This window comes from Agelaius phoeniceus, chromosome 14 (genome assembly GCF_051311805.1).
Source record: "Agelaius phoeniceus isolate bAgePho1 chromosome 14, bAgePho1.hap1, whole genome shotgun sequence".
Taxonomy (NCBI): Eukaryota; Metazoa; Chordata; class Aves; order Passeriformes; family Icteridae; genus Agelaius; species Agelaius phoeniceus.
Genome location: NC_135278.1, coordinates 2,742,211 through 2,769,471, shown reverse-complemented (window position 1 = coordinate 2,769,471; position 27,261 = coordinate 2,742,211). Strand labels below are relative to the sequence as shown.

The following is a 27,261-nucleotide window of genomic DNA, read 5'->3' as shown; positions in this document are numbered from 1 at the left end:
ATCAGAGCTGCTGAACAGGTGGGGATACCTGTGGATGGATACCTGTGGGAGCCACTGGGATTGGCCCAGTTGGTCAGAGCAGGGTGCTAATAAAGCCAAGATTGTGATTTTGAGACCTGTTTGGCCATTCACTTAAGAGGACTCCATGATCCTTGGGGTCCCTTCCAACCTGGAATATTCTATGATTTCAGCTCCTGGAGTGGGGGTTCTGCTGTGGCAGCAGCTTGTGGGGCTGCCCTGCTACAGCTTTGAGATGAGAGCCCATGCAGGAGTGAGGGCTGCACTGTGGCCGTAAGGGGACAGTGACAGGGCCAGGCAGCTGCAGGGGAAGGTCAAGAACCTGGGTCTGTCCCTGAGGCCAGGGAGGCTTTGTTTCCCTCCCTAACTGTGGAACTCTGTGCAGAAGGAAGAAAACAATGTCACAGAATCCCAGAATGGTTTGGGTTGGAACCTTAAAGCCCATCCAGTTCCATCCCTGCCATGGGCAGAGACATCTCCAACCATCCCAGCTTGTGCCATCCAGCTCCATCCAGCCTGGCCTTGGACACTTCCAGGAATGGGACAGCCTCAGGTATCTCAGTCATCGAGCACTAAAGAGCCCCAGGACATGAAGAAGAGCTCAAACCTTGTGTGTCCTGCTCCAGCTGCTCCAAACCCCCTCCTAAGCAGGAGCAAGGCAATCCTATTGGAAAGGAGAGGCTTTCCAGCACTTTCCAGGCAGCTGGGCTGCTCACTTAGCAGATAAGCAAATATGAAGTGGCTCGGCTTTGGGGCTTAACAGAATGGCAAAGGATAAATTCTGAGCTAATCAACTGCCAGCTGATACCTTTGTTATGGTTTGTGCAGACAAAAAACCAGATCCTTCTTGAAACCCCTCAGTAGTTCAGACTGACGGTGGCGTGGAAAAATGATCTGCTGGAACATCAGGAGTGTCACTGCCAGCTTTCCAACCACGCTCACCACCTCCAGTCCACCAGCAATCAGTTAACTCCTTGTTAAAAAGTCTCTCAGAGACAGAACTTCTTGAGACAAAAGGGACAGGGTCACTTTTCTTTTAAAATGATAACCTCGGCCTGGAGGAAGATCTCCAGTTCCAGGTGGTGTAAATCAATTGCACTCAAGTGTTGCAATCTGGAGAGCTGTGGCATGGGAAATGCAGGTGTTGTCCTCGCCACAGTCACCGGCACTGAACTCTGAGGGGAAATTCCTCAGCAAAGAAACCCTTTGTGGAAACAGAGCATTTCCCTGTAGCTTGGCACATCTGCTCCTCCCGAGCTGGGAAGGTGAAATGCCCTATGAATTTCACCCAGAAAGAAACACCCAGCAATTCCCAAGGGAAAATTTAAAAGAATGATTTACCGCGGGCTGCAAAGCTCGTTACACGTGAAGACAGACAAGAGCTGAAGCACGGTGGGGACTTATCAGCTGCAGCCGCAGCTCGGAGCCGAGGGAAAGGCCCTTCCATGGCTCTCAGACTGGATGTCTGGCTGCCCAGGTCAGTGGAAGTTTGCAGGAAGCCCAGGCACGCCAGGGTGTTGCTGTTTCCCCAGCAGGGCTCGGCACGGAACACAAACACACAGCCAAGGAAGCCGTGGCAGCGGGATGGGGCGGGAAGGGCCTGTCCCACCAGCGGGATAGGGCGGGATAGGGCGGGAAGGGCCTGCCCGGCCCCGGGGACGGACAGACAGACAGACAGACGGCGAGCGAGGAGCGCACAAAAGCAGCTCTAAGGTCAAATGTTTTCCTTTAGGCACTGAAGCCCTTCATGTTGAGATGATCGTAGTGACCAGGAGGAGATGAATTGCTGCTGGAGATGAGATCTGGGAGGTTTTCCAGCTCAGCTGGGCAGCCTCAGCAATCCCCTCACACCTCCTCAGCCCAGAGCCGAGGGGTTTAAACCCCTCAGCGCTGCTCTCGGCTGGTTGTACATTCAATCTCTCCTACAGCTTTTTATTTCCGTGTCTGTGCCTCTGAAACCTCCTCCTGACACACACACACAGAATTTTATTCAGGATCTGGGTTTTTTTTTTTTTTCATTTCTGCACCGTGACAGCGATTTGTCTGGTGGTATTTGTCTCACAGCCCGAGCCCCAGAGCTGACATCGCCTCTCCCTTCAGGTGCTGCCAGCCCTGCGAGGATGATGAGCACGACATGGCCTCTGAGGACAGCCATTCACTGCTGCTCATGTCCGTGAAATTCCTCAACATTCTCATTTTGCCTCTCGCTTTGTTCCAGATAAAGATAATTCCCTCGCCCTCCATTTATTTTCTTCACTCAGCCATACCTAAGCTGGGGAGCCTGGGCAGAGTTTCACAGGTTCTTTAAGTTCATGTTTTGACATAATCCCCATGAAGTTTGTCTTCATCAAGGTCAAAAAGCATCGAGAGGAGGTTTATAACCTGTTCTTTACAGTAATAGCAGCATTAGCAGTACGGTGACACTTTGGGCAGAGCATTTTGGAAAGCTTCACAAGGAAACAGCCTGGCCTGCTGAATTCCCCCCGGTGACCCATCAAAGCTGCCTCTAGGTACAGGAGTAACTCCTGTAAAGGCACTTGTTTTGAAACTGGATCTTTGAAAATAAAAGACCTTTCAGTTTGGCAGGCCAATGAAAAGAATTGGTGGTGGAATGTTTAGATTAAACAGAAAGCAGAATATTTTCTCTTTAGGCAAAACAAAAGTGACTGCAAAACCCCCAGAAGCCATTCTGAGTCAACATGAAGCATTCTGTTTTGGTCAAATGAAATGCATTCTTCCCCTGGAGATTACTGTTATAAACACAGGAATATTTGTAGAGAAAAAAATATTACTCTAAAAAGTGTTACCTTCAAAAATTCTAGAAGCAAAATGCTTCCTGCTGCCAAGCAAATACAGGCAAAATGGAAAGATTTATTTTAAAAAATCCCAACAAAACATCACAGAAAAAGAACCCTCCATGCTTTGTCTGGAATTATGTTTCAAACCGCAGAAGAATTCATAAATTCTGACCCCCACCAGATTTTAGGCAGGTTGGACTTTGTGGAAAATACTTCCCAGCTTTACCTGAAGCCCCATTAAGAACAGGTCTCCCTCCTTGGGGAAGGCTCAGCAATTAGCAGCTACTGAGTGGATAAAAACCAGGAAGGAAGCAGTGGAGGAAGTGTGTGTGACTCTGGCCTTTGGGCTTTCATTTAGAAATTTTTGATCCATGGGGAGGGATCCTCTCTCCCTGCTGGGCTGTCAGGAGCTGTCACTGCCAGCGCCAGGAACTGGCACTGCTCACTCATCGCATCCTCCAAGTCTCCTCTGCTTTAAAGTGAGACCCTTCAGGATATGATTTGAAGACATTGAATGCCTTGATTCAGAGCTAAAAGCATCTTGCTTTTCCCTTGGATGCAGCCCTCAGTCCTGGAGGGTCCTGCTCAGGGCACAGCCTGTGTTCCGTGTGCTCTGACACTGAGCGGGGATCTGCAGCCAACCCTCCCAGCACTGCTGTGGGCAGGGACAGCCACTTTATCTGCAGGGCACACAGCTCAGCAGCTGCCTATCTCAGCTGGCCCAGGTCTGGCAGCAAGTCTGCAGCCTCAAAGAAAGAAGAAATGCAGCTCCAGCCCTGTTCCCACTGGTAAAATCTTGGGAAAAGTGAGCCAAAGCCCAAAGCTGTCACCCCGGCCCTGCAGTTCTGTTTCTCACTTTCTGATTATCTCTGTAAACTGTCAAGAGGATTAAGGAGGCAGGAATCAGCTTCAAAGAACATCAGAAGCAAAATATGATCTCATCTGAGGGGCACTTCATGCACTTCCAGCCTCTTTAGATATCTCATGGTGGGAAAGGGATGAGGCCAATGGGGCTGCTCATCCCTGGGCTGTGGCTGATGTGAGCTCCACCCTGGTGCAGCACTTGGACCACCTCTCCTCACTCTCTTGGACCATACCCTTCACTCCTGCCCTTCCCTGGAGCTGACCAGCATGGAGATGCTCCAGCAGGACACGTGCTTGGATGCATCCCCCTTTTCCCTCTAGAAGGGCCTCAGCAGGACTCATGCTCCCATAAAAATGTCTGTCTTGCTTCAAATTTGATTTCCAGTCCTTGTGCTCTGGACTCCTGGTAGGGCTGCACTGTGGCTGGTGCCTTCATGGTTCCCATATGAGTTTTAAAAGGAACCAGAACTCAAATTTTCTTTGGGGACATCTGGATTTCCTGTGCTCTTATGAACACCAGTGCTGAGAACCAAAGAGGTGGAGGCAAATCACTCCCTCAGTCCTGTGTTCCTCTCTCACAGTACCACTGAGGTGGTGAAACACCAGCAGCTGATGGCTCTGGGTGGGGACACGCTGTTCAAATGTTCACTGATTGATTGTCCACTGTTAAAATGTTGTGTGTTCAAAGTGAGCCCCCCTGGAATGAGCAGGAATTGGGGAATCCATCCTATTCTGCTCAGCCCTTGGTGGCAGCCAGCACTGGGCTCACACACATTTTGTGCCTGTTGCACTCAGAGGAGGTGGGACTGGTGTTTCTGAAGCAGTTACTTGAGAAGCAGCTCTATCATGGCCATAATTATTTCAAGAAATAGAACAACAGCCCTGCTTTGCATAAAAAATGAAGGATGTTGCTGGCCCCATACATTGAGGAGGTGCCTCTCTCTCACAGCCCTGCAGCTGTGGCACAGCAAATGCCATTGGGGTTGGGCAGGAATCCCTGCCTGGAAACCTGGAGGAACTTTTCCAGACACTCTTTGGCAAGATGTGCCCAGTTCCAGTGACCTCAGCACTAAATTCACACAAGGTGGAGGCAGCAGGACTGAGTGGGCTCGTTCCTTGCTCTGATCACTGACTCAGGGGTACAAAATGTGCATCAGATCCTTGACTGTGACACAGAGGCTGCTGGGGGAACATGGAGCTGAGGCAGGATTGGAGCCAGGAGCTCTTCCAGCTGACCCCCCCAGGACTCTGACTTTGCTGACACTGACAGTATTTCAAATAGCTGAGAGCTGCAAGTCCTGACTCCTGTCTAGACTGGAGCCTGGGGTAGCCCTTTGGGAAGGTGGAATGAATTTTTGCTTGATTTGCCCTTTTCTTCCTCCTTCTCTAAGCCATGTTACATTTTCTATGTGCTGGGAATATCTGTGTGTATATGTGAGACAGGAAAGGCAATGGGGTATTGGAAAATGTGGGATGTGGGACCTGGCATGATGGAAAAGATATGGAATAAGGGGTGGATGCTGACCTGGTTTTGTCTGGGATAGAGATTTTTTTTTTCCTAGCTGGAACAGTGCTGTGTTTTTGATTCAATATAAGAATAAAGAGGATAACACACTGAGGGGACCATTGACAAGAGGACTGTCTGTATTTTCACACACCTGCCCTGTACCTTGGCACAGGGATCCCAAAGGCTGCAATAAATGGGGATATTCCTCACAGGGAGGTGTCCCTTGCTCAGGAGGGGTAACTGCAGAAGGCAGATGGAAGCAGATGCTGTGTCTGGGTGGCTGTGGCAGCATTTCCCATGGAGCTGCCACTGCAGTGTGGGACCAGACCCTGCCTTTCCCTGCAGAGATTATCCCTCAGAGCTGACATGGAATTAACTCAGTTGAGAACTCCCAACTATTTCTGTTCCAGCCCTGGGCTACTCTGTATTTCCAACAGGGAGAAGGGCAACTGGAGAAGGGATTGTCTTCCTTTTTAATGATGATCCTTGAGACTTGCAGCTGCAGCAGGAGGCAGAAAAGGCCTCAGGAACAATTAATTCAGGATGAAGCTCCCGAGCTGTGCCTCCCTCAGTGCCCAAACGTAGCTGAGGAGTGGCAGCTGCCCCTCCTGACCCCAGGGATGAGCAGGGTCACAGCTCCACCACCCCACAGGGAGAGCTGGGAGTGCCAGGTCCTGCCAGAGCTCCCAAAGCCCTCCAGGGAGGCTGGGAAAACAGGAGCAGCACAGGAAATACTGGCCAATAACAGGGCTTCCGATACAATCATGTTCTCATTTCGGGGTCAAGCAGCCGGCCAGGAATGAAGGGAAAAATACCATTGCCCTTCCTTTTTTGGCAATAGTGGCTTGTAACCTCAGAGGAATCTCCAGCCTTCAGGGGCTGGCTCTCCACAATTTCTGCCTGCACCTGGCTCAGCCTCACAAACACCCTGCTGAGCACTTGCTCTCTCCACAAAACATCCACAGAAATGAGCTTTGGGCCTCATCCCCTGTCTGGCACTGCCAGGGATCTGTGAGTTCCCTCACTTGGAGACAGCTGATGGGTTTCTCAGTGCTGCCCAGACACTGCCACAGCAATTTCCTTCAAAAGGCATGTTTAGATATTGAAGAAAGCCATAGGTGTGCTCTGAACTGCTTGGTTAAGTCCAGAGCAGTTTCCTGGTCCCCAGGACAGTCTGCTGGCTTCCAACAAATATCCACAGGAACTGAATGGCAGGAAGAGCATGCCCTGAGGACAGATCCATGCTGAGGTATAAATAGCTGAATTTCACAGGGCCAAGCAGCTTCCTCAGCCTGGCAGGGCAGATCCCAGCAGGAACCTGCAGCTCCTGGGGCAGAGCCCTGCTTTGGGGTGCACAGGACAAGCCAGAGGATTTTCCACCCACTTTTCCTTCCATGGCTTTTCAAGCATAGGAGTCTGAGTAAGAGCTTTTAGAGCAGGGAGGACGTGGGACACAATTAAATGCACCTGAGAGGGTGATTTTGTGCTGTTTGTCAGGAGAACCTTGGCAAGCTGGAGGACATCCTGCCTTTTTTTTAGATCAGCTCTGTTCCAAGAGCATCCCTGGCGAGGCATTTCATAACTTGGGATATTTTCTTCAGGAAAGTGCTCAGGCAGTCCCAAAAGGTCCACAATGTTTCCTGCACGTGCTCCTGCCACAGAGTAATGAGGGGCTGGGTAGGCAGCCAGGGCACTGAATCTGGACAGAGAATTGAGTTTCCTGGAGCGTGGGACAGGCTGGGTTAACAATGTTGGACCTGGGGCATCTGAGCTGGGTGTAATGGGAAAAGGAAACGGCTCAGCACAAGAACCAGGGTGGATAAAGCAACCAGAGCACCAAGAAAAAAACAGAGAAAGGAAATAGAAAGGGAGAAAAAAAATTACTTCAGGAACTAAGAAATAACGCCAAAAAACCACTTTCCAATTAGAGGAAAACTTGCTGGGAAAGCAGGATAAGGGTAAAATGGGACTCTTTTCAACTGGCAGGAAAGTGTCACCCACATGAATCGAGCAGGTGTGTTCACCTGGAGGTGCAAAAGCTGAATTTAGCTGTGTGGGCATATCAGAGTCCCCTGGGAGATGGAAATCACTTCTTGTGTTGCTTCACCATCATTGGCAACACCCCAAGACCCTGAGTCAGAGCTGACAGCAAAGATTTTTGTTTTCTGGAGCTATAGGTTTGCAGCTCTCTTCAAATACCATTAGACAAACTCACTGCCTCTGCAGCATTTGTGTAAGAGGATTCAAAGAACCACAAATTAGGTTTTACCAGGAAAATGAAATTAATTCATTCACATGATTATTTGTGGGGAAGCAAAGGCTGAGCCCATCCAGCACCAGAGGAGTTTGTGTCATCTCCTATTCAAGGCACTAAAAGTCAGCTCCTTCATCTGAGGAGTCACAATCTCAGCTTGGAAGATCCAAGATGATTCAATGTTTAGTAATGCATTTGTCAAGTAGATTTGAAAAAAACTCAGCATTTGGGGGGAATATTCTAACAAAAATTCCCATTATTGAAATGGTGGTTCAATAGGTTGCATTCACTTAATCACAGAGCTCCATGCTTCTCTGAAGTTCCTGCTTCCATTAATTCCAGGATCTGAACTCAATGACTCTGAAATGTGGGGGAGAGGCAGCTCAAAGGGAACAAAAATGAGCAATGGGACACTTTTTATAGTAAAATATATCCAATGCAGTCACCCAGCTCTGCTAGGAATGTCTCACAGATATAAGGACAAATGTGTAGGAGGGGAGGAATTACAAAGCATTCTGCTGGGAAGGTCCATGCCTGGGGAGGAAGGGAAAGAGAGAGGGCTTGGGCATTCAGGATGAATCTTTGGAAAAGCACTGTGACAGCAAAGTCCTTCAGGATTGAAGAATTTAGTCTTAAAAGGAAAGGATGTTTAAGGAAGTATCTGTTACTTGGGCCACTAAACTGATGGGACAATCCAGCTTTCCAGTCCTGGAACTGAACAGGATGGCTAATCTCTGGTTCTCACATCCATTCCCTGAGAGTTCAGCTGCCATAAAAACCCAGATTCATTTGGTCTGTTCAGGGTGTCAGAGCTTCTGCTTCCTCCTGAGCCAGCAGAGAGGTGGAAGCCCCTGCACTGCTGGTTCTGCCTCACGCAGCCCCCAGAGCCCGACACCATTTAAAAAGCGGAATTCTTACCTTGGACAAAGACATAGACCCTGGCCATGAGGCCCTGGTGCTCGGGGGTGCTGCTGAGGGCACAGCTGAGGTAGCCAGTGTCATTGGTCGTGGCTCTCCTGAGGACGAGCTGGCTGCAGGCCAGCCCGGCGACATCGCGGCAGCTGCTCACGTGCACCCGCGGGTTGTCCTCCCTCAGCTGCCAGCTCACAGACGGGGCTCCCCTGCCAGCACAACACATCCAAATTACCCTGCATTCAGGCAGAACTGGGGGTTCTGTCTGGCCAGTTGTTCCCAGTGCTCCTACCCTTATCATTCCCAAAAAAATTGTAAAGGTGGCCGAGACTGCGGCAAAATCTCCTTCCACCCATACTACACTATTAAAGATGTTCTAGGATTTGTACTGATACTTTCCCTACTCGTCTCCCTGGCTCTATTCTTCCCCAACCTCCTAGGAGACCCAGAAAACTTTACACCAGCTAACCCACTAGTCACCCCTCCACACATCAAACCTGAATGGTACTTCCTGTTTGCACTTCCACCCATCAGAAATTAAGCTGGATCACCTCACACTGTTCCCCAGACATTACTGAAATACTCCCTGGGAACTGCAGCAAGCTCCTGGAGAAAAGTTTAATTTCTCTTCTAACACACTGCCTGAATACAAGTTTGTTTTTATAACACTGTATTTTAGCCACTTCAAACATTACAAAGCATCAGATAAAATTATATGTTTGTTCAAGGAGGAGGATTTTGCATATTTTAACTGCTAAATTAATGTGTATTTTCTTGCACTGAGGCTGCATGGAGAGAGGAGGATATTTATGTGATTTTTCATCACCTTTCTTGCTTAATCAGCAGTGACTCAGTCTTGATTTTTGTGAAGGGCCTGAAACTAATCAGGTTACAAATCTGAGAATATCTGCTCAGGACACATTTTTTTCAATTCCCCTTGTGGCAGCAGCCAGAACATCAAGCCAGGAGGGCAGAGGATGAGACATTCGCCCCACCTGACCCCTTTGCTGCTGGATCTCCAAGCACAGCTCATGAAAAATGCAATTCCATGGAGTTCAGGACAAAAAGCAGGGCCTGGGTGTCATCTGCTGCAGGACCCAGAGTTCCCAGCTGATCTAAGTCACAGCTGGATGTGCTGGAAGCCACAGGCCATGGCAGCAGGAGCTCCTGGAGCTCCCTCTGAGGGTTCTGGGGATGGACCAGAGCTACCACACAGGCCTAGGAGATGAAGATGATGGTGTGTTTTGTAACAAACTGGTTTTTAGTGTGGAAACTGGTGGGCTGGGGGTTAATCTCCTGTGGATTTTCCTGGGGAAGAAGTTGGTGCTGGAGAGAGGGAGTTGGAAGTTGTGTGTGTTTCACTCTTCCTGAGAACAGGGGGGTTGGCTCTCCCTTCTCACTCAGAGAATTCCCACTGGCGTTTGCTGGGCTGAGGAAGGAGTGAGAACCCCTGGACTTCCCCAGCTCAGTGCTGCCAGGGAGAAATCCAGCCCAGACACGCTGACCCAGGACTGAGATGGCAATGCCCAAAGTATCTGTGTGAAATTCCCAGTTAGCCAAGGACTCAGAGTTCCAGTGGCCTGCAGGGGTGCAATAGGTGCAGTCAGAGCACGTTTGCCAGGACATGCAGTGACATTTCCACAAACATCCTCTTGGCCCTCGCTCCTGCCCGTCCCTCTGTCGCCTTCCTGGAGAGGAGGCGGACGTGGAGCTCTTGAGGCTATTCCCAGCACCAGGCTGACGGGAGCACTGGCAAAAGGGGGAATATCCTCTCTGCTGAGCAGCCTCGCCCTTGTTCTTGGATGTTCTGGTGGCTTGGACAGCCCCACCCCACGTCAGAGCAGCTTCCCATTGTCCTTCCAAGCACCCAGAGCTCTGGCCCACCCTACCAACGTCACTGGTGACTCCAGGACTGGGATTGCTGGCCCAGAATAGGGAACAGAGCCAGTTCACACAGACACAGCTCCCAGCACGTCACTGTGTCCCTGCCCTCGTCACCCCACCCCTCTGGTGTCCATCCAAGCTCTGGTGGCTCTGCAGGGCAGCGCTGGGATTTCACACCTGTGCTTCCTTAAATCTTTCTCCCCCTACATCCATTATCCTGGTGGAAGGTGAAGCCTTTGGCTCTTGCTTTGGGATTTCCACACATCTGCCAGAAGGAAGTGGCAGCAGCAGCTTTGGCCCCACTCCCACAAACCAGGAAATCTTGGCCAAGAACCTCAAAAGCCCGGAGCTGAAGGGAGGATGGACATTGCCACAGACCTGCTGGGGCTGTGCCCCGTGCTGTGCCCCACACAGCCCAAATGCCCCTGGCAGCACAAAGAATTCCAGAGCTCCCCTGGGCCAGGAGCTAACCTGGGAGTGTGGCGGAGGAGACAGGAGGGCAGACATCCCCAGAGGGGCTGATCCAGGGAATCTTGCATTCAGAAACCACAGTTTCCTTCTCTTCCCAGGTTTTGAATCGTGTGAGTCAAAGAGCTGAAGTGTCCAGGCCCTGGTCCCATGTTACACCCCATGCTCACACCCTCTTGTGTTTCTCAGACCTGTCATGGGGATTTCTTGCTTTGCATCCATAAAGCAATGTGGGACTGAAGTGCTTGTAACTCCTTCAATTATTTATTGATTTGGTGATACGAGAAAAGTAGGGTGCTCCTCCAGATTAAACAGGTGGGGGATGGAGAACTGCTGGGAAATGTTGATTTAATTGGCCTGGGGCACCCCAGGGACTTTGAGTCCACACAGGTTTTATGGAGAGCACCACTGAGATGTTAAAGGACTGCTCAGACTTTATTGCCATCATGTTTGCTGTTTGCCAAGCTAAAAATACCACTGGAAGGTTATTGTGACCTCGTAAGCCACATGGCAAGCTGGAGGGATTTGGAAAAAAGCTGCCTCACACTCCAGAAGACATCCCAAATTTACACAGTCTGAGCCCATTCACCTTTCACTATAACAAAGAATTAAATAGTCTGGGACAAAAAGCAGAAGGGATGTGTCAGCGAAACCTAAAGCTTAGATTCATCTTCTCACTGCTTTTTTTTTCCTGTTTTTAGTAACTTCTGTTGCAGGAAACCATCCAGGTAGTGGCGCCAGCCAAGGGAACCTTGCAAGAAGGTGTAAAATCCATGTGAGTGTGTGTGAGAGAGAGAAATCGTGAGAGTTTGTGTTACCTTGGGCTTTTTTCCTACAACACTCTCAGAGAAAAACCTGAGAAACGTCCTCTGGCAGTAGTGAAGTGTAAAAATCCCACTCAGAAAAAGTAACACCTCCGTCCATCTCAGTCTGGGGCCTTTTGTGGGACCCAGCAGCTGCTGCATGTTCTGGCACAGCAGAGTGCTCTGGGTTTGCTCCTTCCTCGTGTGTCAGCTGTATCCCTGTTCCCAGAGCATCCTCTCCCTGTCAGCACCAAAATCCTGCTGGTCCTTGCATGGCTGGTGGCACACATTGTGCCAGGACTGAGGCACTGCTGTGATTCACAGCAGCAGCACTTTGGTTTTTCACAAGTCCTGGTTAAATTTGATTTAAAGAACATGTTATGTTTAAACTGGCTGGGTCTTTGAATGTACACACAGTGACTGCTGCTTATTTAAGTGTCTGTGATGGGCTAGGTGGCAGCTCCTGGTGATCTTTGTTGTTTCCTCATGGACAGGGAGCAAAGGAGTGATTTCAGCTGCAGAGGAGCTGAATCTGCCCCTATTTCAGAGAGGATTTCCAGCCATGTCCTCAAGCACGGCACATCCCGCTCCCATGAGCTCTCCCCTGTGCTGACTCAGGGCTTTGCTTGGGTCCCTGAACAACACAACAAAACACAAAGAACTTGGCCAAGCTGACCCCACACTCTCCTCCCTGCTCTGTCACAGCCCATCCAACTCCCTCCACACAGCCCCAGCTCCCAGCTGGCCGAGCATCAGGCTCTGCTCTGTCCTGGAGCTCTGCTGGGCCGAACCAATCAACCCAAGGAAAAAATCCAGCATTTTTTAGAGCAATCCTTACCAGCATTTTATTTTTAGGGTGTCTCCTGGTGAGATGGTGATTTGGTCCTTGGAAATGCTCAGCCTTGGTTTTTGAAGAAGATCTTCCTCAGCGAGACCTGACCCAAAAAAGGGAAGAAACCATCATTAGTTTAGACGGCTATTCAGTGGTGTCAGAGCAGCACAATGCACTCGAGACAAACTCTTTGTTTTGTAAATAGTTCCTAATTTGGGGGCCCACACAGTGCTGCATTTATCCTTGGCCAGGAGATGCCCTCAGTTTTTTTTTGTTTCCTTTATTCCTCTCTTTCTTTTCTGACACCAAGCACCTGCATTTCTGCCAGTAGTGTTTTGAGCCAGCTTTATTACTGAATTATTGCAGATTTAGGAGAACAGATCTGTGTCAAAAGGATTTTGCACACATATAAAAATGGAAGGAGTCAGGTCTTTGGGAAATAATTTGATGGGTGAGCTCATATGTTACATTTTAATTAATGGGAGAAAAGAAAACAATAGCTCTATGAAGCAACTGTGATATTAAAGGCAAATTGGAAGACCTGATGTTTCCCAAATGACCATTCCCAAATCCTGCATCTGAGCTGAACCCCAGGCTCTGTGGGCACTGTGGTTGGGGTAATGCTCCCCAGGGAATCTGTGATTTTGTCAGGTCTCTGATGACCAGGGGCATTCATGACAGCAGTGACAAAGGTCTCTCTCATCTCCTGGCCCAGGAAATGTCTCCTGTCTGTGGAACTGTCCCCAAAGACAATCTGAGTGTTCATCTACAATGAGACAATGTTCAGAAAGTGAAACTGAGAAGAACCAGAAGTGGAGGTTGGCCAGGCTGGTTGCTTTGTCCAAATTCAAAGTAACATAATCAAGGAGAGGAGAAACCAGGCTCTGATAAGGATCTCCACTTCCAAAGCTCTGACATTAAAGCTGTGTTTTCTTTCCCCTCCTGCTCTTCAGATTTCTCTCTTCTCCTGTGCCTCGAACTCGATAAGGCAGAAATCCTCCCTGGGCTCCCAGCACGGGCATTATTTGCAGCAGACAGGGAGATAACGGATGTGGCAGAAAGAGAAACACTGGGCTTTAACTTTTCAACTGCACGAAGCAGTGATTTTCCTCCCCCACCTCTCTACTCTCATCTCTGAGCTGCTTGATTTCAGTAAATTGCTCTCTGCCTGCCATCAGTGTGGGCAGTGACTCGCTCCCACTCTGGAGTCTCTGGCTTCTTCCAGGAGCTCTTGGAGCTCCCATCAGGAACTCAGCAGATGCCAAGTAACCTCATGGCACCACAGAGTCCTTCAGAGGGGATCCTGCCCAGACACCACGGTGCTGGACTGCCCTTGGAGCCCCTGACCCTCCCTACAGACCCTGGCTGAGGCTTTCACCCAGTGCTGGCCACCAGACACAGATCCAGCCCAGTCCCCCTGCTCTGCCATTGCTGCTCCATCTCCAAGGTCCTTGGGGTCTGGCCAACCCCATCTCCCTCCAGTGGCTCTGTGGGACATTATTTAGCACCTCCAAACTGCCATTCCATGGCATGCTGGGCAAGAAGAGCAGCTGGGGGCTCCAGCCCTGCAGTTCCCATTTATTTGGGAAGCACTGCCATTCCTCAACACCCTCAGGATGGCACACACAGGGAGCAGCATCACATTGAGCTGAGAATCAACAGAAAAAGCCCCAAACTCTGCAGGAGGAGCCACTGCCAGGCAAGCCCATCCTTGCTCTTGGCTCCAAGACCCCTCTGGTTTCCAGGCAGAGCCAGTTCCCACTGGCAATGGGCTGAGCTTGGCACAGGTTCTTTCATGGTGCTGAGGCATTTCACAGCCCCCTCCGACTGACTGTGCTGAGCTTTGCAAAAATGCTCCAGGATATGGCCAACAGCTTCCAATTTGTCTGTCAAATGCCATGAATTTGCCAGCTGAGGGGGTTGGGGTCCCTGTAGCTCTCCCAGGATGCTGCTCCTCCCAGGATCTGCTCTGCGCTGTTGATGCTGTGACTTCAGCCAGGACTTAGAAAATCCTGGGGTTTGAAACAAAATTATTATCTCTCCTCTTGTGCCTTCAGTTGTTCTTAGGGCTTAGGGGGGGCTCAGCTGGTGCCTCTGGATTGTAGCTCTCATGAGAAAGTGTGGCACTGTCAGAGGGTCTGGGGTCAGAGCCTGAGCTCTGCTCTGACTGCAGAGTCTTTGGGCTTTCACAACATTTGACACCATTCTTGCTAAGAGAAAGAAAAGTATTTTTCAATTATTCTGGTTTTGCTTCTGAGTTACTTCTTGCCCAAAGTTTATTTTGGCTTTGGGAGCTGAAGAACAGAATAAGCAAAGTGGAATTTCAGTGCTTTTCTACTCCACAGAGGACAGGAGGAGAATTCCTGTGCCACACACATCTGGTCTCTGCTGGCAGGTGACAGAGGGTTTATATAAACACAGCCTGTGCCCCTTCTGCCACACCACTGCTGAGTGGGCTGGGAAAAGAACATTTTGAGGGCAAAACAGAGAGAGTCATGGGGACAAGGTCAGGCTGTGCTAGGGCAGAACACCTAATGTCAAACTGGCAGAGTGAGACCTCACAATATTCCTAACCTCCCCTGGCCCCTTTAGAGCTAGACTTGACTTTTAGGAGGCAAAGCTGGGGACAGCCCCAGGGTGTGTTGGATGAGGAGGAAGGATCTGCTCCACTTTCATATTTGCTGTCTGTGTTTGAGGAGATTCACGCCTTTATGAAGGTGTTAGGATGCTGCAAGGGAGAATCAAGCACGTTCCTGGCAGTGCACCCCCTCTTTTCCACAGCCCTGCTACCCAGCCTTTGTCCCTAAAGCCAGGGCCCAGGGTGGTGTGGGAGACCTGCTGGGCTGGGTCCTGCTGCAGCTGAAGAGCTCTGATTGCACTGCTCAAATTCCAATGCCCAGGCCTAAGAGAACATTGCCCTCTCCTCCCTGTTAAATAATTTTGGTCCTGCTCTAGGGCCACAAGGGACATAAAATTAAAAGCGAGCCATGTGTCATTACTGTGTCATGACCATGGCAAAGCTCCTTGTGAGAGCCACAAGAAGAGTCCTGGGTGCCACAGCTGTCCCTGCCATCCCCTGTGGAGCTGACCCTGCTCTGGGTGTGCTCCTGGTGCACATCCTTCCCTAGATGCCCTGGCATGGTTAGGGATGAGGTGCTGGAGTGACAATCCTGCAGGTCTGGCAGAGGCTCTGCCTCCTGCAGAGCCACAAAGGGGTCTCAGCAGCACAAAGGGGTCTCAGCAGCACAAAGGGGTCTCAGCAGCACAAAGAGGTCTCAGCAGCACAAAGGGGTCTCAGCAGCACAAAGGGGTCTCAGCAGCACATGCCCTGTGTGAGCCTCTCCTCAGGCTCCTCACTCCCTGCCCTGCCTTGGCTGTTGCCAGCACACATTGGCTCCAGCAAGACAAGAGCAGCACATCCAGCCTGGAGATGCCCCTGGAAATAGCTCAGGTTGTCAGGACCCAGAACATCCCTCTGGTTGTCCTGAGCAGCCAAGACCCCTGCCAGGGGTCTCAGAGCCCAAAATGCCTGTGGTTTTGATTATGACCATAGAGCAAGTTACCAACCTTAGATGAAGATCTGCAAGCCATGACAAATTAAGTAGAATGATGGTAAATTTATCACAAGGTGAAAAAGTAGATTTTGGGGTTTTTAGAATGGGAGTTCAGGGGGCAAGATGGAGGGAACTGGGCCTGTCCAGCCTTTCTCCTCCTTCTTCTTGGCCTCCATCTTCTGCTGTGATGGTGGCACTCACAGATTGGTTTAGAGTAGAAGCTCACTGTCTAACATAGGTGATAGGTGTTGGAAAGTAATTGTAAACATTGTACAGGTAGTTTTTAGTGTAAAGACATAACCCTGCCCTGGGGGCAGGCAGAGTGCCTGGAACTGTCCTGCTGGATGGACCTCAGCAGGACAGGAGAAAGAATTTTATAAATAAGAAACAATAAACAACCTTGAGACCGAGAAATGAAGAGCCCTGACTCCTTCTTCAAGCCCAGGCTGGGAAAAGAGACTTTCTAACTCTTCTCAGGGTCACTGTGAGCAGCAGAGACCCCAACAGAGGTGAGGACAGAGCCTCTGCCCAGAGCCTCACTGCACCATTTCTGACTCTGGGAGTTCATTCCTACCTCCAGTTCAGGCTTTAACATTCTGCTCTCGGCGGTGAAAACCGCAAACACAGCACAACCACAAATCCTCGGGAGCCAAATGTGAAAGGTTGACTGATACATTATCCAGGGGAGAAAAATATATTGAAAACTTCTTTTCCTGGGATAATCTGATTTTGCAGCACGGCCAACATTAAACACGGGAGGCTCCCCAGGCAGAGGGTAATGGGTGACCTCCCTCACCTCTCTGTCAGATGGTTTCCAACTCCATCTCACTTGGCACAGGGAGATCCCTCCCACGCACAGCCTGATGCTCCATACTGGGCCCAGCAGTGAGTGTGGATAAAAAGTATTTTTAATCTCTGTTTTTAATTGTAGCAGCCTTCCTCCAGGCACCTCTGGGCACTGCAGCTCTCCCTGGCAGAGCCCTCACAGATGGTTGTGAGCCTGGCCGTGCCTGGGTGTGGCTCAGTGACAGCTCAGGCAATGTGATCCTGATTAAGGAGCTGGGGATCCCTTCTGGCCACAGGGAGAGCTGGGGGAGCAGAGCCCACAGAGCCTCTGCTTCAGGGGAAATCACTGCTGGGCAGAACAGAGAGGGCTGTGCTGGCAGCAAAACGAGGCAGGTTAGAGCAGGGATGGCATGAGGGTCTGGGCACACAAACAGCTTTGTGCACATGGGTGAGGTCCATGGACTATTCCCGTGTGTAAAGTCACTCCTGTGCAGAGAGCTGGGCCCAGGGCACCTCAGGGCCCCTTGGAAGGGACTGGAAGTCAGAGTTTGGAGCTGATTTGAGTCAGGGAAGGAGGGAGATAGTACAGGAAAAGATGAAGGGTTTAAAACTTCACTGACAAGTTATTATCCTCAAAAGACACATGGAGAATTGAGAGAGCAAATAACCTGACCCAAAGCAGCCCCCTGAGCACAGGAAATGGGAGAGAGGCACTCAAACCACATTAGGTCTAGAGGGGAAGTTTTCCCCAAGCAGTTCTGACCCACACATTCCCCACCTGCAGCCCATCATGGGGGCCTTTGCCCTCTGCATTGAGTCAGCGTTTAAAATCTGTTTTGTCATTGCTGAGGATGCTCCTGTGAGCTGTGCTTGCCTGGAAAGAAAAGGCAGCAACCACAAGTCCTGAGCCTGGAGCAGAAGCTGCAGGAACCCTCTGGAACACTGGGGGCTGTCCACACACCACACCCTGCCCTGGAGACAGTGAGAGGTGAGCACCAGTGACTGGGGGTGCAGAGGCAGAGGAAAACCTGGGCAAGGCAGACCCTCCAAAGAGCTCAGTCCCTGCTGCAGGAATGACTGCCAGGAAAGGACAATGCTCTCCCCTCTGAGCTGCCAGGGCCCCTCATCACCAGCACAGCGTGAGCACACCTGGAAATGAGCAGGTGCCCCTTTCAAAGGGCATTTTCATGCTTCTATCCCCAAGGAAATCTATTTTTGCTGGAATTGGAGAGCTCAGGGATTCACTGAAAAGCCATGTGTCCTTAAACCAATGGCCTGTAATCATCTTAGGATTTATTTCAAGGTTACCCCCATGAAAAGAGAAGGCACCACAGCACTGCCAGCATTATTGGATCACAAGCCTTGCAATATTTGGTGTATTTATTAAGTCTTCAGCTCCTGGAATCAGCTTTCACTTGTTACACTCAAGTGGTTTTCTATTATTTTTAAAGGTTTAAAAAGACAGTAGCAAATAACTAAAGAGACTCATCTCCACCCCTCTTTTTGTTGTGAATTTGGACATAGGATTTTTGATTCTCCTCGACTTTAATGAAATGTTTTGTGCTCTCTATGCACAATGCAAGATCTTCTAAATGAAATGTTATTGCTGCCATTGACTTTCCCAGCAGAGGGGAAGGGAGGCTCTTGTGGGGAAGGTCTTGGCTGTAAGTCAGCGAAAAAAATCCCAATTTTTGTCTTTTCTGCTGGCTGCTGAGTTCTGTATCGAGGCACTGATGGGAACTGAGTCAATGCAGAGGGCAAAGGCCCCCATGATGGGCTGCAGGTGGGGAATGTGTGGGTCAGAGCTGCTTGGGGAAAACTTCCCCTCTAGACCTAATGTGGTTTGAATGCCTCTCTCCCATTTCCTGTGCTCAGGGGGCTGCTTTGGGTCAGGTTATTTGCTCTCTCAATTCTCCATGTGTCTTTTGAGGGTAATCATTTGTCAGTGAAGTTTTAAACCTTTCATCTTTTCCTGTGCATCTCCACTGTGCTAAACCACTTTTCCTAGAGGAGGAGGAGGTGAGAAGGGGTTCAGCCTCTCACCACCTCTGGCCAGGACTCTCTCCCTTGCCTGCTATTCCAGCTGAACTATTTATAAGGAAAACGGTTCATCAGCTTTTAAAGATTTTCTATTTCCTTTGTTTGTTTGAGGGGAATGGTTACTAGAAGCCTCTCTTCCTGTGGTTTTCCATGTCAAAATAACCAGGAATCCCCCAGGGTGGCTCTGCTGGGGGTGGGCACAGAGCTGAGAACCTCCAGGCCAGAGCCAAAGCTTCCCTTCCTACAGAAGCTGAAGAAGTTCATCCAAAATTAAATTAACAATCACAAACTCATCAGGAGACATGGCAAAGGTTCCTTCAGGATATTCAAATGCAAGTGTTAACCCAAAAGTACCTCTTGCAAAGCAACAGGATTCCTGTTTCCATTGATTTTCCCAGCCAGGGAAGCAGGATTTGCTCAGCTGAGTCACAAGAGAGGGGAGCAGTTCCCAGCCATTCCTCTGTGCCTGCTGCAAATGGAAGTTGTGTGTGGCTCAGCCAGAGGCAGCAGTTGGGGTGTAAATGATCCAAAGTGACAACAACGAAAAATTAAATCATTAGTCTGGAGCGGGGAGACGTCAACAACAGCACAGTAAAAACAACTGCTAAGTGGAGAAAGTGTTTGGAGATAAGATAAGGCTTTGGCCCAGCTTTTGGGATTTGTTCCTACAAGGCTTTTCCTCAGCCACAGATGCATCAGCATTTCCTGCTGAGGTGGCACAGGGTCACCCTGGTTTCCTCCTGCAATCAGCAAGGCCACCTGATTGCTCTGGGTGCTGACACACAAACCCTGTGACCTTTCCTTGGCTTTTCTGCAACCCAAACATCACCTCTGGGGCTCACCTGCACCTGCTGCAAGGCAGCCCCTGGAGTTACAATGCCATGGCCTTTCCTGGCTGTCTGTGATCTGGATCGCTGGATCAGCTGCAGATTTATGGGAAGGGGTCACAGAAAGCAGCTCCAGGTCAAAATTGTTTGGTCTTGGGCAGTGGCAGCTCATTAATCAGGGCCATTGTTTTCCCTCTGACGCCACAGAGAGTCCCAAGGAGTGCCAGGGATGTCACCAGCCCGTGCTGCTGGTGAGCTGGGGACTGAGGGGACATGTCCTCACTTTAGGACTGGCTGATAAGCCAGGAACTCAGATCTACATGGAAAATAAACATGACATCTGGGAAAGGAGGTGGCAACATCTGCAATCATCTGCCAGGCACTCAAGCACAATTTGAAGTATTTAGGAAATGTGGTAATCTCATGTTGATGGAAAAAAGGCTGGGAATGTTGTTATTTCTTGATCCAAATTATGGCAATTCCTCTGGGAAAGAGAGGACCTGGCACATCTCCATGATTAGGAAATATGCAGACCCAGTGGGAACAAGATGCACAAAAAAGGAGTCCTAAAGTCTCTAGGGGGAAACAAAAAAAAATCCAAAAATGTGAGGTATGAAGCTGTCTTTGCCTCTCCCCCCAGCATGGTCTCCTGAGAAAAGCTGGAGGGCTGCAGATCAGTGTTTCCAATGATTCCCAGACAGGATTACTTCATCAGCGCTCCAGACATAGCTTTCCTTCCTCCTCTGGCCATCTCCAGGACAGGGCACATTCCTCAGGCAGAGCTGGGAGTCAGGAGGAGCGAGGGCACCCAGAGGCTGTGGGATGGCCCCTGCTGGGCAGCAGCCCTGGCCAGAGCTGGGGACTGGCTCTGTGCTGCCTTGGGGTCACCCTGTGCTCCCCCTGCCCACCCCAGCCCTGCACCTCCTCCCAGGGGACTCAGGGAGCACTTCCTGCACTCCAGAGCTATTCCAGCATTTCTCTGGAAGTGAACGCAGCCAGGATTTCTTCCCTTTCTCCAGAGCACTGGGTAGGAAAACAGGAAGGTGGAGGGCTTGCTCAGAAGGGGGAGTGGAGGGACAGCACCAACTTCTGCTCCCTGTGACAGGGACAGCACCCAGGGAATGGCTGGAGCTGTGCCAGGGCAGGTTTAGGTTGGAGATCAGGAAAGTTCTTCCCCCAGAAGGTGCTGGGCACTGCCCAGGGAAGGGGCACAGCCCCGAGGCTGCCAGAGCTCCAGGAGAGTTTGGTCAGTCAGGGTGGGATTGTTGGGGGGTCTGTGGCTCAAACTGGATGATCCTTGTGGGCCCCTTCCATCCCAGGATATTCTGTGATCTATCTCTGCCTCCTCTGGGCTCCTTCCAGGCTTCTCTGTGTCCCTGTGCCAACTCAGATTTGTCCCCCCAGGTGAGGTCCTGGTGGTTTATGTGAGTATGGATGGAGAGAGCTGGAGGTTTTTATGGTTTTTATGATTTTTATGGCTTGTCAGCCCAGCTGTTCCTCACAGCTACAGCCACCAGACCTGGGCCAAGCTGTGGTTCCAGCTTGTCCAAACCCTGCACTGAGCTGCCTTTAATCTAATCAGAACCCCTCTCTGCAGGCAATTTGTATGTGGTGAGTAGATACTGTGGATGCTAAGGAAGGAACACTTTAAAACACTTCTAGTTTAATAACTTTGTTATTTTGAGGAGTATCATCAGATCAGCTCACTTAGCAAAGGTGACAGGTGAGGCTGAGGAGTCATCAGCTGTAATTCATGGGCTTCATGTGTGCAGCACTAAACACTGTGCTCACTCACATCAATGGGATCCGATTTGGCACCTCTCGAAATTTCTCTCCAACTTATTTGTTTTGTACAGCTGCAAATAATGAAAGCAATTGTTGGGCTGACTCAGTTCCAAGAACTATTCCCCAACCTACTCATGTACACAGAGAGGATCAGTCACTCTTGAAATCCATCCTGAGATGAGCCAGCTCCTCCCATGCAAAAACAAGCAGTAAATCTCTATTGATTCACCAGTGATTTCCCTCCTGGTCCTACCCAGCTTCACTCTTTACACTGGACTTTTTAGCTTGGAATAAAGGGCTTGCCTACACCTTGGTAAGATGCCTACACTCCAGGGTGGATGTTTTGTTGAGGAGAGTAGACTTCTTTAAAGTTAGAGCAGTAGTAGAGAAGTTTTCAACAGGTTTTCTATACACTTTTATACCTTCTTCATAATTTCGTTTTGAAGTGACAAGAAATCAGATTAAAAAAAACCACCAACCGTTTCTTTTCTGTGTGGCTGTGATAAGTTAATAATAATTTTTTCCTTGTTAATCACACCACTGCCCAGGTATTGGCAGACTGGAAATGTCTGTGGTGCTTCCTTTACTGTGGTGGCACTTCCCAAAGAAGGGACAAGGTGCACCAGGAGTGATGAACTGCAGGTGGGACACAGAGAGATTTGAGGCAGGTTTTATCTCTCTGTAGATAAGAAACTGCCTTATTTCAGTGTTCAGGGGCAATGCAATAACCCAGGCAGGCATCAGCTCCTAACTGAGCCCGGCTGCCAGCAGAGGTCAGGATTGAAACTGGCACCAGAAAATGTTAAGGAGGGATTTCCCTGAGGTTTCCATGCAGGCTGCTGTCAGTGGGGAACTGAAATTTTTGCCAGAGTTCAATGCAATAGTTGGTTTCCCACGTGTGGAAATTCTGCCCTGGCTGTAGAGAGCTGACTCAGTCCCTGACATCTTCAATCAGGACACAACTTCCAACAGTAATTCAGGGCATTCAGACTCGGTTTAGAACCACAGCTTTGGGGCTTGAAAAGTAACACTCCTATAAATTCACAGCAAATAGATGCAAATGAACTTTTCTCAGGTTAAAGAGGTTGGTAAAGGAAGTTTCACTGGGCCACAGCACACAAATTAAAGCACTGCCCAGCATGAACTCCAAATGAAGTCCCACTTGAGTGCTAACTTTGAACTTCACCTGGCCTGGCTATTTCAGTTCTTAGGACATTCATTTCCAGAGCAATTTTCCATGTAACATGAGGCACTAGCAGCCAGTGAAACAGTATTTCCAAATACCCAGTCAACTAAATCATTATCCTGTGTGTCAGCTTCTCCTTTGATAATAAAATATGATGGTAATTCATCCTAAGACCAAGGCTTTGGGAAACTGTAACATGGACCCCCTGGAGAGGCATTAAAATGGCCAGAGAAGAAGAGAGAGAAGTTACAAAATCCCTGACACCGTGGTTCAGCAAATGTGTATTTCTTTGAAAGCATTTTTTGGTCTTTTTTGCCAGCACTCAGCCTCTGCCTGGATGTATCAGATGAGAAGGATGCTCACTCATCCTCCTCCACCATCTGCAGATTAAATCTGTGACTCCCAAATTTTCTTCTTGTTCCATCATGAGAGTGTTGAAAACCCTATAACTACCTGTGCCTTATCCTCAAACCCTGGACAGAATGAGCTTTATAAGATCTGGAAAAATAAAATTTAAGCCCAACAGATGGGAATCATCAGGAATGGCTCATAAGTGGGCCTGTAGGTCCTACAATAATACAACTGTTGGAAATTGGAGTGGTTATTAGGAGAGGCAGGAATCATGGCAGGTCTGATACCAAGGGCAATCATTTATCTGCTCCTTCTGTTGGCAAGAGTCTGGGGAGAGGAAAGAAAACCTTCCCAAAGCTGTTCCATCAGCCTGTGTAATTCACCTCCCAAAGGAAGCAGAGGTGCCAGCCCTATCTTGAGGAATATTTAGAATTAGAAGAGATAAAGTGCTGGGAAATGTCCTTCAGAAAACATTTGCTGGTGCTCCACAAGCAATCTCTGAGAGCTCCAGCTGCCACATTTGGGAATTCTCTGCTGTCCTGCTGAGTGGCCAAGGAGGCAGGTACAGGACCCTTCCCTTTCCAGACTTCTTTGGTGATCCCTCAAAGGCAGAGTGGATATCTCAGCTTTGGTCTCTGAAGTGTCCCCAGAGCAGACCTCAGAGAGGACTGGGGATGTTTCCCAAGAAAGGCAAGAGCTGACAGAGGAATTTGGGTGAAGTTTTGCTGAATGACGAGAGGGTGGATTGCAAAGCAACCTCTGACTGTGCTCCAGGGCTAAATCCAACTGGCCATCAAGGAGCTTGACTGCCCAGGGAACACCAAATAATTATGGGCCTAATTCCTCAGGCCACATTCCCCGAGGTTTCCTGCTTGGAGCCTTGCTGGTGTGAGTCCAGCACTGATCTCTGCTCCCTGGAGGTGCTGCTGTGTCCCATAGGCAGCACCACACTAACCCTGGTGGAACCTGGGCAATCCCCATTCTCAGGCCTTTATTCCTGCTCTCCCTCTTTTTCCTCATCCCAAGCCCTCTTTTCTAAGAAAAAAATGAGCCTGCATGGAAAGGCTTCTTTGTAAAGAACATCTGTGTCCTCCTGTGTGATGAATCACTGACCTGCAGAAGGAGCAGGCCAGGGGAAGGCCACGAGAGGGATGGAGCTGAAATCAGAGCAGGGAAGGTGGATGGGCAGGGTGAAGCAGAACAAAAGCCCACCCCTGTTAGCATTGTTGGACCATTTCTCCTTGAGCTATAAATCCAGAAGCAAATGAGCCAGAGCCTCCTGAGGTCAAGTCAATTGATGTGCCACACTAAACAGAGATGGATTTGAGCAAATACAGGGGTTGGATGTGTCAGGAACATGTGAATGCTCAGTGTCAGTAAAAGCTGCTCGGTGGGTAATTACTTTGTTTTCTTAGTTTCTGAGCTCTACCCATTAAGAAGCAATGGGCTGAAGCTGACTTTGGACTTGACGCCAGAATCTGTTTTCGATCAGCTCCGTGTTCCACTTCTGTCTGCTTTGTGTGCCTGTCTCAGGAGGTTTTCCCTTTTTTTCTGGTTTGTTTTGAAGGATAGCAGGTTGCTATTTTGGGAGACAAGATAAAAGCTGTTTGCTGAGATGGGGAGAGGGAACCTAACCATCTCCTTAAAACCAAGCCCAGTTTCAGTTACATTTCCACAGCCCCGGGCGAGGTTTTGTTGCCCTGTGCCTGCAGCCTCCCTGGCCAGCTGGGCCTAACTAGGTCTGGTTTCCTCACTGGTTTGCATTAAGCTGGAAAGTACCAATTGGGCCCAGGGAACTGGCTGCAAATCATTTGGTGAAATCCTTCTTAATGACAAACTCCATCAGGCCGTGGAGCAGGGCTTCAATCACTTCCTCAGCCTCCACCGCACTCTTACCCTGATGTGACCCCAGCTTCTCCCCTGTTTGTGAGGCTTCTCCACAGCTGTGACATAATGTTTTTGATGGCAGGCTTTGGAGGAATTCTGCTCGTGGCAAAGGAGGAATCTGCTTCGAATTAGCACTGCACATATTTATCAAGTCTGCAGAGCATGGCTGCCTGTTGACAAAAATCCCTTCTCCTGTCCCCCGCAGGTTCCCACATGAGCTCACTTGACTCACAAAGGTTTGGAGCTAAAGCAGTTTTTGGTACCTGGGAGCAGCCCAGAGAAGGGGCAGCAGGTGGGTGATAGTCCAGGTGTGATGCCCAGAGCCAGGCTGTGTTTTTAGTGCCAGATCCTGCCTTTTGGGTGGATTTGGGATTGCCCAGACACTTCCAGGACTCCTCTGCCGTGCCTGGAGCCATTCCCTCTCTAACAGGTTGGTTGAGTTGCAGCACATCAGTTCCTCATCTGGAAAAACTGTGGCTCAGGGAGGGGGGTTGCACAGTGACCTGGAAACAGCAGATTTGCTTTGTGGGATCCTGATTTTAAAGGTGCTTCACTGCAGCTGCTTCCAAGAAAAGCAAACATTGCCAGGTACCGGGAGCAGCCCCGGGTCACATTAAAGCCACCTACGCCACTCGGCCAAAGCTGGGCAGGAAATTCTTCTCTCTTCATGTCTAAATATTTAAGGCCTATTTATTTATTTTAATTCCTCTTGTGCATAGGGATAAAAACACAAATCCTTCAAAGGTTTTTCTTATTATGGAAAGCAGCAACAGAAAAAGACTTGTCTAAAAATAGCCGGATATTTAGGGCAGCCCCCGGTAGTGGGAGACAGATCCAGGGCCCAGATTCCACCAAGGAACGTGGTGTCCCCAGCATCCTACACTTCCATCCCAACAACAAGGTCATGGCATCGTTGGGATGGGACCAGAAATACCATCCTGGCTGGAAAAGCTTTCCTGGAAAACTGCTTCTAATCCAGGTACTTTTCATGTAAGATTTTGCCACAGCGTAATTTCCTAATTAAAAGGGTTTTTTTTTTCTTTTTTTTCTTATGAAACCCCAAACTGGTTCTGTTTTTAATACTGATTTCAGAGCAGAAACAACCATGCCACTGTTTGCTTTTCCTAAAAATCTCACCTCTTCATCCCAAAAGTTTCTTGCAGTTCCTATAGACAGACAAAATTCACAGTTGCCCTTTGAACAGTAAAATTCATTTGGATGCTGGGTAGTTAACAAAATCAACAAATATGACTCTAAAAGTAATTAAATGAGGAGAGTTTGGAGCTCTGTCCTGCCTGTCTCTTGCAGAGGATCCAACACCCTGATAAGGAATACAGAACTATATGGAAATGACTAAGAAAAAAGAGAATGATGAAAGTTCAGTGAGCACTGAATGAAAGCAAAATGAAAACTGGATGTCACCAAGAAAGAAAAATGTCACCATTTGAATTCAGGAGGAGAAAAGCACCAAGGTGAGAGATGAAAGAATTATGCAAATCCATGCAGGCAATTAAATTAAAAAGGTTCCTTCCATCCTGATTCCACACATACAGCCTTGATTTGCTGCACTCAGAATTCAGAGAACTAATCCCAGAAATAAAATCCAGATCTGAGACCCTGCAGAATAAACAAACAGCTTATCAAGCTAGAGCCAGCCTTTGCTGGGGTTCCTCTTTCAGAGTTCTGCTCCCTCTTGTCTTGATTAATCACTATAACTTTTGGTGCTGCACATGAATTTTGGCCTGGCAGAGGTGACCTGTGGCTCTCAGGGGTTTCTGCATGTGCTGAAGGAAACCAACAGGTTCCTGGTGCCCTTGCTGAGCACAGGGGTGTTTGTGATGTGTGGCAGGGCAGGAGGGGGAAGATCACCCTGCAGGCAGACAGAATTGCTAGAAAAGCACATAAAAATGGGTTTGAATTTTCCCTGGATGTGCCAGGAGGTTCCAGAGGTGCCTGGATCTGCATGGCCAGGCCAAGCCAAGCCCAGCCACTGGCACAGCCAACAACAAGCGACACTTGGAGCCACAGGAACAACTCTTGGGTTCCAGCTGGAAAGGGAGGCTCAGCATTTTGTTGCACTCAAGCTATCAAAATGTTTATATCAATTGAAAACAGGCTCTTGGGGGAGAGTGAAAAAACAGGGATGAATTTTCAGGCTGAAACCTCAGCTGCCAAATTGTAAAACCCTTGGCTGGAAGGTCTCAGGGTAGAAAGGACTGCACAGCATTAACTGCATAGCAGTGGTTCAAACAGGAGCCATCAGAATAAAGAGAGCCTTGAGGAAAATTGTGAGGCACTTCTGGGCTCTAGAGCAAGGTCAAAGCATGGAAGCAGCTTTGGGAGGAGAAAAACACTGCTGGAGAATAAAAAGAGCTGTGGATCAAGCCCCAGTCCTGCAAAGCTTGTCCACAGGAGCTGCTGTGCTGCCATGAACATCTGTGCAGAGGGAAGAGCCCTCTGAGGTCAGGCAGAGGCAGCAGGAAGAGATCCTGGCATGGGGCAAAG

General features: G+C 49.3%; 1 protein-coding gene across 3 annotated transcripts in view; it reads right to left on the bottom strand.

Moving 5' to 3' along the window:
• LOC129125800 (vascular endothelial growth factor receptor kdr-like) overlaps nt 1-27,261 on the bottom strand; it is a 130,007-nt gene that overhangs the window by 81,822 nt on the left and 20,924 nt on the right. For all 3 annotated transcript variants that reach the window (XM_054641447.2, XM_077185961.1, XM_077185962.1), the window contains exons 2-3: nt 12,347-12,443; nt 8,360-8,562 (exon numbers count right to left, since the gene is read on the bottom strand). In XM_054641447.2, coding sequence (XP_054497422.2) covers nt 8,360-8,562; nt 12,347-12,443 — 300 coding nt within the window. The remainder of the gene's footprint in view (nt 1-8,359; nt 8,563-12,346; nt 12,444-27,261) is intronic.